Source organism: Chelonoidis abingdonii, chromosome 3 (genome assembly GCF_003597395.2).
Source record: "Chelonoidis abingdonii isolate Lonesome George chromosome 3, CheloAbing_2.0, whole genome shotgun sequence".
Lineage (NCBI taxonomy): Eukaryota > Metazoa > Chordata > Testudines > Testudinidae > Chelonoidis > Chelonoidis abingdonii.
In genome coordinates, this window is record NC_133771.1 from 192,425,283 (window position 1) to 192,442,752 (window position 17,470).

The following is a 17,470-nucleotide window of genomic DNA, read 5'->3' on the forward strand; positions in this document are numbered from 1 at the left end:
GAAAGAACATACATACTGTTATACAAGCAATTATCTGAACCTCCTGTTTGTCACTGACATGAACAATCTATTAAGGGGCGGAATGTATCTGGCTCATGAAGGTAGCAGGTCAAGGCCAGGATTTAAGCTCAACTCTGAGGGATGATATGGGTACAAAGGACTTTTTTTGGGGGGAGGGGGCGGAATCATTAAAAAATACTGCTATCTTCTTGTGTTCCTCCCTCTCTTTGAGTCTGTGCTTTATATTTGACTACGTATACAGTAAAAGTTTAGTAAATTGCTTTGGACAAGAGTCCAAGAAGCACCATTTCCCATCTTTTACTCAGGAAGAGCTTCTCGGAGATGTGCTAATTGTACATAATGAATGACAGGTAAAGCAGTAAGAAGAGATTAGGTTAATCCGGCAACCAGTCATATGCTGTTTAGAAACATGTATGTGACATTAACAAAAATAAACAGAATTGAATGAAAATTCAAATGGAACATTTTTGTCAGAAAATGCCATTTTTTCAAAACCAAATCTTTCGACAGAAATTGTCTATTTCAGTGAAATTTAGTTTTAAAAAAGTCTAAACTACCACACAGTGGAAATGCTCCATTTTGAATTTTCATTCCAAAACAAAACAACTTTTCATTTTGGTATATATTTCATATTATAAACAAATGTAAAAAGTGAAATGTTTGATTGACCCAAACGTACATACGTACGTGTGTTTAAGTAAATGTGCGTTATAGGAAATCTTGTTTTTGTTCCAAAGCAAAACAAAATTTCCTGAATAATGGAAATTCTGGTTCCTGCCTATCTCTAAAAAGAAGGTAGCTATTGGCTATAAAATATCGTAGAAAAGAGAGAAGGCACGCATTATGAAAATGTAATGAATATATATTTAACACAAGTGCTTGAGGAAGCTTAGTGATTTTTTTTTTTTTTAATAAATGGAACTATTGCCTTACAATACTCTGCAAAAGATCAGTTTGTCAGACACATAATAGGAGACCCCATGTAGTCTTAAAAAATAAAAATAAAAAAAAATTAAGAAATCTTTTCTGTATTAAGATAATGTAACCATGTTGGGTGAGCATTTTCTTTGCCTATGTTGTAATGTTGGCCTTTCACGTTGATTGTATCCTGAATAAAAATAATTGTGTGATGGAATGAATTGCTAAATGGTTATCTGTGAAAAATATTTAAGAGCAATAGTGTCTATCAGGAAAACATTTAAATAAATATGATTTGTATATGTTTATGTGGTTTGGTTTTTATATATAATATGTTCAGAAGTAATGCTGTATTATTATATTGTATATGACAATATTAATGCATGAATTTATTTTTCAACGGTCAAATAATTGTTTGAAAACCCGTGTGTCAAATAAATTTGGTTATCTATTTTCATTGATTTTATTTTTACAGTCAAGGTAGTAGAATCAACAAGTTATCCTGAAAAATTGCTGGACCAACTACGTATCTCTCTCAATTTTCCAAAGTACTGAACTACATAAGACAGATGCTTGACTGACTTGTGTAATAAAGATATGTATTATAATCTGGTAGTCTCTTCAAGACAAAACACCAAAATTCTTTAAGTCTATAAGCTTTATTGATACTTAGTTTTTTTGTTTTTACATTTCACAATGCATTCCACAGACTTAGTTCAATACAGCTTAAACCACAAGTGTATACATTTTCATTTATAGTTTCTTGCATAACAATGCTCAACATTTTCAAACGTATGAGGAATTAGATATTTGCTCCACAGATTATGTTTGTGCAACACAGTGTATGCTTTAAGTTTTATGTGTGTGCAAGTTCATTTGTTTTTTAAATAGATGGTAGTGTTTCTAGAAATATTTTATTTTTCAAATTTGTGCGCTATGGCTAGTCCTAAAATCAGTCCATTTTCTGAAATATCAAGCACTGTGGAGCAGCTTAAAGATCTAAGCTTTGTGAAATACTATATATATATATATATGTGTGTGTGTGTGTATATATACACACACACACACACGCAAGTGATAAAACAATAAAATCACAATACAGCTACACTCATACCAAAAAGCCACAGTTTTTCAAACTTGCTTAATGGTATATTCTTCTAAACATCTCATTTTAGAAAATCTGCCTCAACCTACCCAGACCATACACAGTGCACAAAATGGGAAATAGTATCCTCCGCTCTACCTTGAATGCAGAAAGACTACCTCTGATGAAGCACAATGTACAGCTTTCTCACATTTTTTGCATTAGCTGGTGCTGCACACAGGAAAAACAAAGATGATTAGTTTTAAATCCATACATAGCAGCTTACAATACTTAAGATGATGAAACACATAGCAGTCAAAACAGGTATTTTTCCTCAAACACTGTGCTGCTACAATATAAAGATCTGTGAAATTGCACTGCAATGTCAAGGTTTTGCTATTCCCTGACCCCCCCCCATGTAATTCAAATGAATATTTGCCCCCTGAAAGATGAACTCCTATTGAGAAATTGCTTCAGGCTTTTTACTCAGTTTTGCGTTTCAATCCAGGTATTTTAGCTTGGATCCTGAAAGAGTGAGAGAAAATTAAAAAGGTATTTAAATGTGGAAATAAAGCAGTATTTATAGCATAAATGTAGCCTTGAAAATGTCAATGTTTACAGATAATTATCATAGATATATTAATTTGCAACAATAAGAAAATTGGCAGTAAAGTTGCCACATCCCTCTTCACTCAGTCCTGCTCTACTGAGGGCCTAAAGTCCTCTGCATATAAATTCACTTATTTGGACTCCTATTAGAATTGCATGATTCAAACATTTTCCATCAAATATTTTTAACCGACCTGCAAGGAATCAGTTGATTCTGTAAATCTCCCACAGTTTTTAAGTAAGTTTTTTCCTCTTGATGACTATATATAGCTTCCTTAACATACCCAAGGTGTTGTATGTACATCAAAAAGGCTATACAAGCTAGTTTGAAACCGCCAACATAAACTCACTTAGTCACTGCATCTCTGGCAGTCTTGTTCACAAATCCCAAATAATGGTCAATTTGAGCCTGAAATTTAAGAGAGAAAACAGAAAAGTTAGTTGTTTAGCTTTACTGCTGCTAGAGGCTGCTTTACTACTTGCAAGTCATCACTGTTCCTTGTCTAATTTGTTTATGCTCCATTAACTGCCCTGAAATATTTTAAGACAAGCAAAGAGCCCATTTTTTTGGTTTATTCTGGGGTTTCATATGATTTTTTGCAAATCACAGGTATAAAACTATTCTGTTTGCAACTCTATCAGCCAGTAAATGAAACAGCCCAGCTTCTAGTATAAACAGTGCTGTGTGGTGAAGGAAGAGACTTTCCCAGAATAATAGCAGATGGACAGATACTGAGACTCACTGTGAAAAGGAAGCTGAATCAATACATGCACCTGCAGGAAAATCTCACTTGTCTTTGCCCCTCCCAGCCACAGGCAACACAAAGTGGCAGGATGGTGCTGCTACTGTAGGTTCCTAGATTCTAACCAGCTCGTGCAGTAAGTCACCATCACTATTTGCTTTTGAAATGCAAGTGATGCAGTAGGGATTAATATATAAGTACACCTGCAAATACCATGATCAGTATATCCCAGTGTTGCATGTGTTTCTTCCATATAAGTAGTCTAATTCTCAACAGCTCAAACGTCCCTTTTCTTCAGACTCCTCCCACACAAAGTGCACAACCAAGACTCTTGTATGCACAAAAACAAATGTACTGTTCACGCTTCTGGTTTGCTTTATTTTGAGGAACTACTTATACTGACAGGTCCAAAACAGGTGGTAATTTATACATTAAGAGTTACAACCGTTCTTGGGCTCTTCCTGACAGTGCAGTATTGGGTCTCTGTATACGTATACTGATAGAAGCACAATGCTCTGAACAAGTGAGATATCGCAGTTCCCTTCTGCTATTCTCCACATACACCTGGACAGTTACTAGTGCTCACATGGCACTTTGAAGGGGGTGATCAACTGAATGCTGACTGGCACATTGGAGTTTAACAGGTTCCAAACAGTTCAGTCTGCACATGCAATTATGTGCTCTGAATGGCAACTGGCTTTACTCCTAGTCACTACGCCATGAGAATGTTACAAAAAGTAGTTTATTACCACTGAAACAGAACAGCCAAGCTGGATTGCAGAAGGGTGGGATGGAGCCCACCATAAAAATGTGTATTACTAATTACATATCATCACCAGTAGGAGTTTCTCACCAGTGGTTCAGAAATTTCCCTGGAAATTGACAGTAAAACTGCTAAATCTCTCAGCTTCTGCCAAGGCAGAGTCTCTCTTGAAAGCTCATTATTTTGGTACACTTGATCACTCCACTGCAGAGCCCCGTGAGCTCTGTCTTTTATAAGAAATAATTCCTTTGTAATGAAAACATGGGTCTTATTCCCCTCTGACTATTTGGACAGCAGAACCTTTGAGTTGCCAACTTTCAAGAACTGCAAGCTTTTGATTAATTTACCTCAAACATTTGGACTTCCCTCCAACGTCAAAAAAAAATCTGCCTCAAACACCTGACAATCATTTGACCTGTAGGCTTAGCACAAGGAATACCATCATGACTATCAGGATCAGTCTGATGCAGAATGCACAAGCAGAGCCTTGTTTGTCTTCAGCATGTCTCACTGGGAGCCAGGATGTACTGGGATTCATTCAGTTCCTTTGAATCCCTTTGCCCTCAGAGACTGAAGTGAGGTTGGGCATTTTAAAGGGATTATTTTTATACTTTCAGAAAGCAACAAGCAGCTGGTGATTTAAATCAGTGGGACTAGGAAGCCTGCAGCCTGGGTAAGTTGTCAGTCTTCCTCCTCCAGGGCCATGTGACTTCCCTTCATCTTGTGGATACTTCCTTCTTTTTTGGTGCTGAGTGATCTTTGCTGTGCAGGTGGGTTTGAGAGCAGATGAAGGGAGCATCCTGAAACTGCACTGTATGCCTCATTGTATTTGGTCCCTGCTGCCTTCTTCACTGCATTGCCCCTTTACACTGGTCTTTATTGTACAGGTGTTTTTCAGAAGAGAAGGAAACCTTGTGTCAGTGCTCACCCTGGTCAATTACTCTATGCCCTGATGGATCCAATTCCTGCCTAGTACTGCTAAAATCTCCTGTCCTTCCAGGCAATTACTGTCTTCAACAGACTTACCAGAGGAGCATTAGACAGTGCCAAGCTCCCCCTACATGTGTTAGCCAGTTCTACAGATCACATGGGCTCAGGGATAAATGTCTGGAATGCCAGCTCCAAGGTGGCTTCTCAAAAAACTATATAAAGTACTTACTGAGATTTTACATAACTCAGATATTGCTACTTTAGTACTGAACAAATTGGGATCAGAGGGAGAGAAGGTGAAATCATACTAAGCAAACCTCTCTTATAATTACTGTTTGCTGGGAAAGCCTTCACATATTTCCTAAAGAAGAGGGGAGATGCACAATGCACTATGGGCTTTAATTGTACTAGTCATTGGAACACTGTCAGGAACCTGCACTGGCAATCTTCAGAAACAATATCAGGTGTTGAGGTTAAAGGTTTAGGAGACTAAAATCAGATTTCTAGTTATTCATTCTTAAGTGTTTCTGATTCAACAGCAGTAATTTTTAATCAGACATTTGTGAATGTCAGACATTAAGCACTCACCTGATGTCTCTCATAAATAACAGGAACACTGAACAGTGAAATCAGAGCTGGAAAGGAACAGAGCGGGTTTAAATCCAAACAAGATACAGACGCCACTCAACCAAAATTTAAAATTTAAATTCATAGTCTTGACATTTTTTAGAAAAGGCAAAAAAAGAACTAAATCAAAATGCAAAAATGGTTAGGTTATTGTAATTTAAATGGATCTTATAAGAAAAAGCTGTTGTGTAGCAATACTGTATTAGTTACAATTCAGGTCTTTGTCATCCCGGCGGAACATGACAGTAACCAGTTTTGCATCATCATATAATTTATACATGGCACTGCAATTTGAAAGTAAGAACTACAGGCAGCCTGGAAAGCAATGAGCAAAACTGAATATAACTTTTTAAATGATGTTGTGTTTTGTCCTGAAAGTCGGCAGCCTAAGGACAAACAATGAAATTCAAAAATACTATTTTTATAATTCCACAATCTAAAAAAAAATAAAATAAAAGATCATGCAACACCCTACATTTTGTTGTACTGCAAGTAGATGCACACAGCATTTAAGAGGCTTCAATACTTTTCCAGGATTATTTTGCAAGTCAAAGTATTTAACACAATTTAAAGCACTTACCCAGTATCAGTAATGTCAGGCCATTAAACAAAGCACCAACATATGTGAATACCCACATCAACACTGCAAACTGAAAGAACAAAGGTCAGTTAGGCCATAAACAGTCTAATCAAGAAGTGTTAATTAGAACGCTAAGGGAGGTGCCTTTAACAAAACTACCCTTCTCTGAGGCAGGGCTTCGCTCCAAAACCCTGCTCTGAAGGCATGTATAAAGCTCAACAAAACGTGAGTTGGTGAAATTAAGCTGGTTAGCCCTGTACAAGAGTCAACGTCACAAAAAGCACCATTACAACCACAGTTTTGCTGGTTTGACTCAGTATGGAGGCCAAGAATTGAATGATCTGCAGACTGAAGTGTTAGAGTTGGTAATGTGTCAGGGCACAGGCTGTTTGAAATGCAGCGTGGAAGAAATGGCAAGTTTATTTTCCTTCTTTTTTCATTTTAAATGAACAGTACAGATACTTTACAAGTGTGGATTCACTTATTAAATATTCATAGTAGGAAGGGGTCAAAGACCATCTTCTATTTTATGGCACAGAACATTTAAGCATAAAGCCTTAAGAGTTAAAAGTGCTGATGGAATTTTAAGGTTACAAAAAAGCTTTAAAAATCTGGACTAACAAAAATTTAGAAAATAAGTCTATTCTGGTAGGAAAAAGACTCTTGAAACCCATGTATTGCGGTAATTTCTGAGTTATGGGCATAATATCCATAAACCACACTGCAGAATTAATCTCTCTCTCACTTACACAGTCTGGACCAAATCCTCTGCTTGTGCCCAGCCATACTCTCTGCACAGTAGAGTGCATCAGGAAGGCAGGACTTTGTTTGGACTTGGAGCAGTACTGCGGATAGAAAGCTTAGCCTCCCTGCTCTACACAGAGCAAGCCCAAAATTATGTAAGCTCTGAATCTACAATTTTTTAAACTTTTGTCAATTTCACTATTTATACTGCAGAAGTGGCAGCCTCAGGACCCTATTGTGCTGGGGGCGATACAAACGTTTAGTAAAGGACAGTCCTTACCCTGAAGGACGTGGCACAAAATCATAGTAACGTAAAGTGAAAAACCCGCTATTGCAGGAACAAGCACTTTCTAAAATTAAGTAGCATATACCAAAGACACGAGAGCCCAGCTTAGCCTCACATCCATATATTCATCTCCTTTACGCTGAGGTACTAGATAGAATAAGGAAGTTTACTGATCCCAAAAAGTATCGTATCTACTTGTTCATAAGCCAAATTTTTTTTAGTAAAACAAGGAAGCACCAGGGAAAGGGGTCAGCTTCTGAATGGGTACAGACAGGGAGAGGTGGGACACAGCCCCTTCCCCCAACAGGGGAAGCAAGGAGAGGCAGCACAGCCAGCAGAGCCAGAAGGGAAGAGGCGGGGCCAGAGTCTCTCCGCTTCTGGCCACGCTGCTCTCCCCCAGGCTCCAAAGCAGTTGCAGGTCTGGGGCTAGCAGGTTGCAACTGTGCTGCTCGACCCTGCCCACCAGAGCAGGCTGTGACTGCACCACCCAGCCTTGCCAGAGCACACTGCAGCTGTGCCACCAGGCCCAGCCCGCTGGAACACGCTGCGGCTGCGCCACCTGGTCTGGCCAGCCAGAGCAGGCTGCAGCTGCGCTGCCCAGTCTGCCGGAGCAGCTCCAGCCAGACCAGGGACATCCTTCCCTGGCCCTCCCCAGATACGGTGGGGTGGGAAGGGATGGGATGGGGAGAGTGTGGGGATCCTGGGCTTGGGGTGGGGTCATGTGGAGGGTGGTAACGGGTTACTCCCCTGACTCCCAGCTTCTTCCCCCCCCCAAAATTTCCCCACCAGCTGCTGTTTCTGCCAGTCAGGGTACGCAGCTGGCGTTCTGGGACACTTTGTTTACTTAGGTTTACCTCCGTGCCTGCGGATACTCAAGGTAAACAAACCATCTCAGTCCACCAGCGGCTTATCCTGATGGTCCGGGAGCCTAAGTTTGCTGACCCCTGAAGTATAGGGTCGGCTTATGAATGGGTTATAAAAAAATGTCTATTTTTACTTATTCATCTTGGGGAGTTGGCTTATAAATGAACCAGTTTATGATCGAGTAACTGCTGCTGCTTTTTCTTAGTAACATTTTAAAACCCTTTATTTCTATGGCTCCAAGCCAGAGTGAAGCATAAGCAGTCCAAAGTCTATCACAAAGATAGTACTGTTCTTCCTGCATGGTTCCATACAGGAAAGAATGAATGCATAAGATCTAAAGTTCACTGTCTACATGAGTTACAGTGATATTCTTGTCTCCTACTGTAATCCTGATGGGTGAGCCAAGTGCCATAAGTAATTCTTTACCCACTTTATTCCAATTATTAGTAACTGATTACATAATACAAGTAATTTGTAATCTAATTTAATGGCAAATTAAAAAAAAATTGGTCAGTTTCTCCAAGTTGTTTTACTATGAACTAGTTCAATTAAAGTAATGGGCTCCATCACTCAAGTAACAACATGGCTCCACAGTATTCATGTCCTAACAGAAATGTTCTTTATCGCATGAGTTTTGGATGAATCACTATATAACCATACACCCAATAAAATAAAGTTCCCTTCCTTGGCTTTTCCTGGCAAGTACTCTACAAAGCTATTCTTTGAAGATATAACTGAAAGAATTCCTTTGAACTTGACCATATACAATACAAATACTTTAGATGCCATTTTAAACCATCACTGTTTAAATCAAAACATCTCCGAAATGATTACACCTAGATTTCACGGTTAGAATAAGTACATATGATAAACTAGACTATTCTCTTGTTCTACTTTCAAATTCAGTAATATGGAATATCATGTAAAAGCATAAATGTAATTTTCTACACCCAAGATGTTTATTTAAATAGATAAGCCAATGTCATTTGTTCACCAGGGCCCTTATTAGGCATAAAACCTCAATATCTTGAAGTTTTCCTACAATAGAAACTACTTCAGAGCCATGAAATTTTGTAAGCTGACTTTCCCGTTTATTGATTTCATAAAAAGCCTGCATCCAAGTACCATACAATAAAAAAGTGCATTAGGTTTAAGTAGATTAAAGCTTTCCTCCAAGACAAATAAGCCTCTTTTAATATTATTTAGATGTCAAAAGAAATTGAAGAAAAAGAAATAATAGTTTAGGAGGATAAACAGCAGCTTTCCTGAAGCTCACAAACCAAGCTATTTAAAGAGCAACTGGAATATTTACTTGGAAAGGAACTTTCTCTTTTCTTGCATTCAATAATGACTGAATGAAAGGCAGATCTTCAAGAACAGTTTGGCTGTCCATTCTTTTCCCTTAACCGATGGCCTAATTCTTTGTTTATGACATCACAAGCAGTTGGTGTGTAAATTCTCATATCACAAATGAGGGCTTGCACCTTAAAGAGCACCTTAATTATTAAAACCTTTTTGCCAGACAAAAGCCCTTTGTGATTAAGTTTTTCCATGATGTATTTAATTCCTTAGACAAATCCACAAGATTTTAGTCCTGGCCAAAAGAGGCTTTAAATCTACCTCATAAATCTAAGGCTAAAATACGCCTCACAAACAGCTAACTATAAGAACATACAATATATGGAGAGAATTTGCTTTTTTTAAAAGGGCAATTTAAAAGGTAATTGATTATATATCAAAATGTAACATTGGTCATTTCACAGATGTTCAATTGGCTAGAACAGTAGTTTTCAACCTGTAGTTCGCAGACCCCTTGGTCTGCAGACTATGTGTAGGGGGTAGTTTTCAACCTGTGGTCCATAGTTCAGTTACCTCTTATTGATTGTGGAAGTGGTGTACTCTTTCCCTAGAGGATCACTAAGTGTGAGGATTGAGATGGAGGGGCAGCAGTCAGAATATAGTTACTGCAGAAACTCACCCAGAAGTAGAAACAGATCTGTTTAGACCACCTCACCAGAGGACTACTGTAACAACAGAAACCAGGTAAATAGAAATGGGAAGTGCAAGAAATGAGAACGAGAAAGTCACTCACCTTGCAGTAACTGAGGTTCTTCTAGATGTGTCTCCCTGTGGGTGCTCCACGCTAGGTGACGGTGCATCCCAGCACCATTGATTGGTGATCTTTGGTAGCAGTGCCTGGACAGGACGCATACGTTAAGCTGCTATTTCATGGCATTGTTAGGGTCTGCCTGAGTGCATGTGTCCCACATCCCCCTCAGTTCCTTCTCTACCATAGAGTTGTCTTATTAGTACTCCAAAGTAGAAAGGAGGAGGGTGGGTAGTGGAGCACCCACAGGGACACACATCTCCAAGAACCTCAGTTACTGCAAAATGAATAACCTTCTCTTCTTCTTTGAGTGCTGTCCCTGTGGGTGCTCCATTCTAGGTGAATGTGAAGCAGTACCCACTATGGTTGGTGAGATTTTGGAGTTGTGTGAGGGACAACGGTAGACAGTACCGTAAAGCTGACTATGGTGTCTGCCGTGGTATCCTGTGTGATAGCATAATGTTTGGCAAATGCGTGGTCAGATGTCCATGTGGTCGTCTTGCATATATCTGCAACAGGTACGTTGTGGAGGAAGGCAATGGATGTTGACATTGCTCTAGTAAAAGGAGTCCTAACACCCTTTCGTGGTTGAACATTCTGGTCTGACAGCACGATCTGATGCAGGCTGAGATCCACTTGGGGAGTCTTTGCTTAGAGGAAGCGTCACCCTTTGATCTCTCAGCAGCAGAAACAAATAGCCTACGGGATTCATGAAATGGTTTAGTTCTGTCAAGAAAGAATGCAAGAGCCTGTCGGGCGTCAAGGGTATGTAACGCAGCAGTCGTGTGAGGCTTGGGATGGAATACAGGTAAGTGTATTGACTAGTTAAGGTGGAAGGTAGACACCACCTTGGGGAGGAATTTGGGGCAGGTATAGTAACCTTGTCTTTAGAGAAAATGGCGTAGGGAAGGTAGACCATCAGGGCACTTATTTCACTAACTCTTCTTGTTGACGTTATGGCAACCAAGAAAGTCACTTTCATGGACGTAGGGAGGAGGTGGCCAGGGGCTCAAAGGGGGGTTTCATAAGAGCGCGGAGAACTAGTTTGAGACTCCAGGAGGCTACTGGTGAATGAATCTCAAGGTTGAGATTTTGCAAGCCCGTGAGAAAGCGTTTCATGGTGGGGTGGGCGAAAAGTGAATAGCCGTCTAGAGTGTCATGGAAGGTGGTAAGGGCCGCGAGGTGTACTCTGACAGAACTGAGCGAAAGCCCATCCTGTTTTAGTTTGAAAAGATAGCATAAGATGTCAAGGATGGTTGCAGTCTGAGGTATTAGGCATCTGTGAAAGCAGCAGATAGAGAAGTGTTTCCACTTTTGAAGGTAAGTCTTAGGAGTGGAGTCCCGTCACTGTGCAGGACTTATTGGACCTGTTCCGAGCAGGATAATTCGTGGGATAGAAACCATGAAGGAACCATGCCGTCAGATGGAGTTTCTGGAGGTGTGGATGAAGAAGCAGACCGCAGTTCTGGGAGAGGAGATCTGGTCTGTTGGGAAGAGTCCGGGGAGGATGGATGGACATGCGTAGCAGGTAAGGATACCATGTCTGCTTGGGCCAAGCTGGGGCAATAAGTATGATCCGGACCTTGTCCTCTATGTTGCGTAGAACACTCTGTATCAGTAGAATCGGAAGCATACATGAGGGAGTTGTTCCAAGGAATGAGGAATGCATCCCCTAGAGATTCATTTCTGAGTCCTGCTCTGGAGCAAAATAGATGGCATTTGCGGTTTTGAGGAATGGCAAACAGGTCTATTGAGAGTGCCCCAGTGGGAGGAGAGCTGTCAGAATATCGTGGGATGTAATTCCCATTCGTGTTCCTCGGAGAAGTGTCTGCTGAGTGTGTAAACGGTAGTGTTGTGACATGCAGGCAGGCAGGAAGTGGTGACTTTTATGTGATGTTGTACACACCAGTTCTATAGTTTAATGCCTTCTGTGCATAGAGAGTGAGATCGTGCTCCTCCCTGCCTGACATCTCTGAGTTCTAGGAGATTGATGTGCAGACGCATCTCTGATACGGACCAGCAGTCCTGTGCCTTGTGTTCGCCTAAGTGCGCTCCGTAATCTATCTGGGAAGTATCCGTGGTCAGCATGAGTACTGGGGAATGTGGATGGAAAGGAACACCCCTGCATAGCTTCTCTGGTTTTGCCAATGTAGGGAGGCCAATATGTTTGGTGGCGGAGTCAGTGTTATGCAGAAACTGTGTCTGCTGGGTTTGTAGCTGGCGTTGAGTCAACCCTGAAGGCATCTTGTGACAGATTTTCGTTAAAAAACTGCCTAGGGCCACAGTTGATCAGGCTGGGGCCACAGGATCTTTTTGGGGAGGAGATGATGAGGCACACCAAGAATCTACATTTTAAGTCTTTATTGATAAAATAATGAAATAACAGCAGTGTGTGCTGGGAATGCTCCCACGTCACTCAGGGGAAGAAAGAAAGAAAGCGTTAATGCTCCAAGCTCTAACCCACTTTCATACTCACACATGCACAACCCAGACTGGCCAAGTCTGGGTGTAATGTCAGAAGAAGGGGGAAGGAGGGGAGAAGGTGGATGGGAGTGCTGTCCTGGGATCTGCTGTCCAGGGATCTGCTGTGCTCTCTGAGTTGCTTCAGCTCTCAGGAGGGTTTTTAAATCCTGGGCTCCTTTGGCGGGGGTGTGGGTGGGTTTTCGTTCAGGGCCCTCTGTTCCTGGTGCTCTTTGTACCACTCCAAACAGGCTTGTTGTGGCCTCCCTGGTTTCCCAAAACATCTCAGCTCCAGAGACTATTTTCCCTTCTGTTGGCCTTTGCTGTTGCTGTTTCATTCGCTCTCACTGTTTTCGCTGTTATCGCTGCAGCTCTGCTCAACTTAGTTTTTCTCTTCTTATGGCTGGGCAGCTGCTGACTTCTCGAGCCTATGACCTTAGGCTGGGGCCAGCCTCTTATTCTCACACAGAACAAACTGAGGTGCAGAATTAACCTGTTCTCTGCTCTCTTCCTCTTTCCGTCTCTTGGCCTCTCACGACCTGCAAAGGGACCTTCCATTTCCCACTCACACACCTTTACCCTTCCCAAAATTATTTGTGATGCTAGCAACAGCATTAGCAATATACAATGCTGATCTGCCTTCCCAGGGGACTCCCTGAGGGAGGGAGGCTTGTGGTGTGACAATCCCCCCCTTGACCCTGAATCAACATTTTGTTGGGAGGGGTCACCACTTAGGTTTCCACCTTCACCCCGATACGGTGGCAAGGGTTACTCTTGGTCTTCTACCTAAGCAACAATACAGCATACACAAGACTGTTAAAATAGCAACCATTGCATACACTAGCCAATACACTTCTGGCTTCATTAATAACAGAGCATAACACATTCCCCTGTTGACATAGATGCCCCATCCAGATGGCTGCGGCAAAGTCAGCTTTCTCCAAGTTAAAGGTGTGTTTTAACACTATGAAGGAGGAGGTATCGATCTGGAATACAGAAAGTTGCTATCGGGTGTGTGCCAACAGGAGAAACACATTGGGTGTTATCCATGAAAAATTAAACACAACATAGTTAGAAACGTTAACAGTCTGTTGCAGAATGCACTGCACAGTGCCAATGCACTGAAAAAAATTGTGTTTGTGATCTTATCAGCAAATTGAAAGGTATGCTGGGGTTGGTGGTTCTCCAAACACAAGCAGAGGTATTGGTAAACACATGTGCTGCATTGAGGGCATATTCCAAAGCCTCCCCAACCAACAGATGTGCTGACTCACCTCATAAAAGCGGCCTGGCACTGCCTTCTCTTTACACACCATTTGAGGGGGCTCCATAGGTCACAGCTGCCAAGTGTTTCCCTCTGCAATCCATATGCACTGATAGAAGATGTAGTCAGCACACACCGCTTTGCCATGTCATTGGAGGGAGCCACCTCCCACACGTCGCGATGGACCACTCAATCCCAGATAATATGTGATGCCACTCTCCTAGGATGCAAAGCCACAAATGTCCCCCTCCCCAGTGGATAACTGGCCTTTTCTTTTACCAGGGCAATTTTGGACACTCGTAAAATTAACAAAGGAGGCCAAAAAAAGTGGAGACTCAAGGATTCCCATAGAGATGTGTCATTATACATACATTGTTTTGCCTTGACAAATTTTGCAGGCCTGAAGCAGCAAGAGCAGTCCCACCATTCCTGTTTGGGGTGTTCCTGGGCTCTCGTTATTACTGCTTTGTCCTCTTAACAAAGCAAGAGGGAAAGAAAAAGAACACCACACATGCGCCTATTGGGGAAACTGAGGCACAGATGAACACTCCCTAAATTATTAGTTGTCCCATTACAGCCCTCCCTGGCTTTCATCAGGGATGTCGTTTGCCTGGTTTAGGAGGTTATAACAACATTACGCCGCAAGATTAGTAATTGCTACTGCTTGCCAAAGGACTTCCCATTCCACTTCCACTCCAGGCCCCCACAGGAGGAACGGGGTTTGTCCCAATGGAATCCATGAGAGGCTCGGGGCCATCCACCAAGCATTTTGTGTTTATCTGGACTATGCACTGTCTCCAAGGCACCTCTCCTCCAGCCTTCCGCCACACTGTGGTTCGGGCCCCCTCAGTGGCTGGATGCAGGGAGAGCCTTTGGAGGTGTCTCTCTTCCTCATAATTATGATTATTCAGATAATCCCATGGCCAGCTGGAAACCTGGATGGTCCAGGCAGGTGGCTGGTCCACAACCAAGGCCCACGACGCCATGACCAGAAACAAAGGGAGAAACATACATTTTGAGCTGATTGGCATGCACCCATTTCAATTTGCCAGGTAGCTGAAGCTGGTCCACTACCAGGGAGAGGCAACTCACAATGGGGTAAGGACCCACTCACTTGATGTCCTGAGTAAATCCTTTCCAAATATTACCCCACATCATTGGATGACCAAAAAGGTGGAGAATGTGCAATGTGGAATATTTGGCCACGAAAGTGGTGGCTGCCCTGTGACCAAGAAGCTGAAGGCAGGTCCATGCCTGTATTCTGGGATGAACAGAGATCGTGCTTATGAGATGTGTAACAGTGAGGAATCGCAGGAAGCGTCTGTGTGCTGGATGAATGGATATGTGGAAATAGGTATCTTGTAGGGCATGGCTGTGAACCAGTCCCCTTGTTCTAGCGTGGGTATTATTGTGCCCAATGTGACCATCTTGAATTTTTGTACAAGTACAAACTTGTTCAGTCGGCGTAGGTCCAATATAGGTCTCTACCCCACCTCCCCGCCTTTCTTTTGGGTTAGAAAGTAGTAGGAGTAGAATCCTTTTCCCCAATGTTGCGTCGGTACATGTTCAACTGCACCTAGGTGGAGAAGATGAGAGACCTCCACGCAGAGAAAGTGCTTGTGAGAGGGGTCCCTGAAGGGGGACGGGGAAGGGAAAAGGGTGGGAGGTGAAGATAGGAAAGGGATGGAGTAACCTGACTGAGCTATTTCCAGGACCCAGAGGTCCTGTGATCTGCTGCCACACATGGTGAAAGCTTGGAGGCAGTAGCCAAATGGGCAAATAGGTGACGGAGTCAAGGGGTGGTTGCACAGACCCCCAACCAACACTTCAAAATTGTTGTTTGTTACTGGATGGCGGGAAGTAGTTGGTTGTGCCTGGTTTTGCCTGCGCCTAGGAGGTCTGTTGCGGTTTCTCCCAGTGTCATACAGTCTGAACTGGGGTCGATGATATTGTTGTGCGCTGGACCTCTGATAAGGTTGATACCATGGTCTCCTGGGGATGAATGGGTATATCCACAATATGTGCACAGTGGCTCTAGAGTCTTTCGTAGTGTGAAGGACTTCATCGTTTTTTCTGGAAAAGAGTTTATCTTTGTCAAGGGGGAGATCCTCCACTTTGGACTGCCGCCAATGTGATATGGCTGTGAAAAAAGCTAATGCGGTCTTGGGACGCATTAGGCGAGGTATTTCCAGTAGAGATAAGGAGGTTTTATTACCATTTTACAGGGCACTAGTGAGACCTCACCTGGAATACTGTGTGCAGTTCTGGTCTCCCATATTTAAGAAGGACGAATTCAAACTGTAACAGGTTCAGAGAAGGGCTGCTAGGATGATCTGAGGAATGGAAAACCTGTCTTATGAAAGGAGACTCAAAGAGCTTGGCTTGTTTAGCCTAACCAAAAGAAGGTTGAGGGGAGATATGATTGCTCTCTATAAATAATCAAAGGATAAAAGTAACCAGGAGGGAAGAAGAATTTTAAAGCTCAGTACAGTGTGGACATAAGAACAATGGAATATAAACTTGGCTTCAGGAAGTTAGACCTTGAAATTAATGAAGGTCTCTAACCATAAGGAGTTGAAGTCGGGAACAGCCTTCCAAGGAGTAGGGGGGCAAAAGACATAATCGGCTTCAGACTAAGCATTGATTAAGTTTATGGAGAGGGATCGATTTATAGGGATAAACTAATTTTGGCAATTAATTCATCTTGACCTAACTAGCGGTAAACATATGCCAAGTGGCTTGATGATGGGATGTTAGATCAGGGGGGATCTAGTTACTACAGAGAATTCTTTCCCTGGGTGCTGCTTGGGATCTTGCCCACGATGTTCAGGTTTAGCTGATCGCCATATCTGGGGTCGGGAAGGAACTTTCTTCCAGGGCAGATTGGTAGAGGCCCTGGGGGGGTTTCGCCTTCCTCTGCAGCATGGGGCACGGGTCATTTGCTGGAAGATTCTCTACCCCTTGAAGTCTTTAAACCATGATTTAAGGACTTCAATGGCTCAGACACAGGTTTGATACAGGAGCGGGTAGGTGAGATTTTGTGGCCTGCACTGGGCAGGAGGTGAGACTAGATGATCATAATGGTCCCTTCTGACCTTAAAGTCTATGATTCTGCAACTGCAAATCTTTGAGGATACCCGATGCCGAGAGCCAGAGAGACTGGTGCATCACCACTGCACTGGCCGTGGTGCAGGCTGATGGATTAGCCATGTTCATGGATGCTTGTAGTGCCATCGTAGATAACAACTGACCTTTGACGAGGACTAACTTGAAATCCACTCTCCTGTCTTCTGGTTTATGGGAGGCAAATCAAAGAGCTTGTTGTAGTTGTCATGGTCATAGCTTGCAAGAAGGGTGGAATAATTTGCAATTCTAAATTGTAGAGTAGAAGAGATATAAACCTTGTGGTCTAGGAGATCAAGGCGTTTGAGGTCCGTGTCCTGCGGAGTGGGCCGGTAGTGTGGCTGCAT

The 17,470-nt window shown here is 42.3% G+C and overlaps 1 protein-coding gene across 4 annotated transcripts in view; it reads right to left on the reverse strand.

The window, feature by feature from the left end:
- Nucleotides 1-1,579: 1,579 nt before the first annotated feature.
- RTN4 (reticulon 4) overlaps nucleotides 1,580-17,470 on the reverse strand; it is a 102,505-nt gene continuing 86,614 nt past the window's right edge. For all 4 annotated transcript variants that reach the window (XM_032773293.2, XM_032773296.2, XM_032773297.2 and 1 more), the window contains 4 exons: nucleotides 6,276-6,345; nucleotides 5,657-5,703; nucleotides 2,983-3,041; nucleotides 1,580-2,548 (listed from right to left, as the gene is read on the reverse strand). In XM_032773293.2, coding sequence (XP_032629184.1) covers nucleotides 2,506-2,548; nucleotides 2,983-3,041; nucleotides 5,657-5,703; nucleotides 6,276-6,345 — 219 coding nt within the window. In that variant the 3' untranslated portion in view covers nucleotides 1,580-2,505. The remainder of the gene's footprint in view (nucleotides 2,549-2,982; nucleotides 3,042-5,656; nucleotides 5,704-6,275; nucleotides 6,346-17,470) is intronic.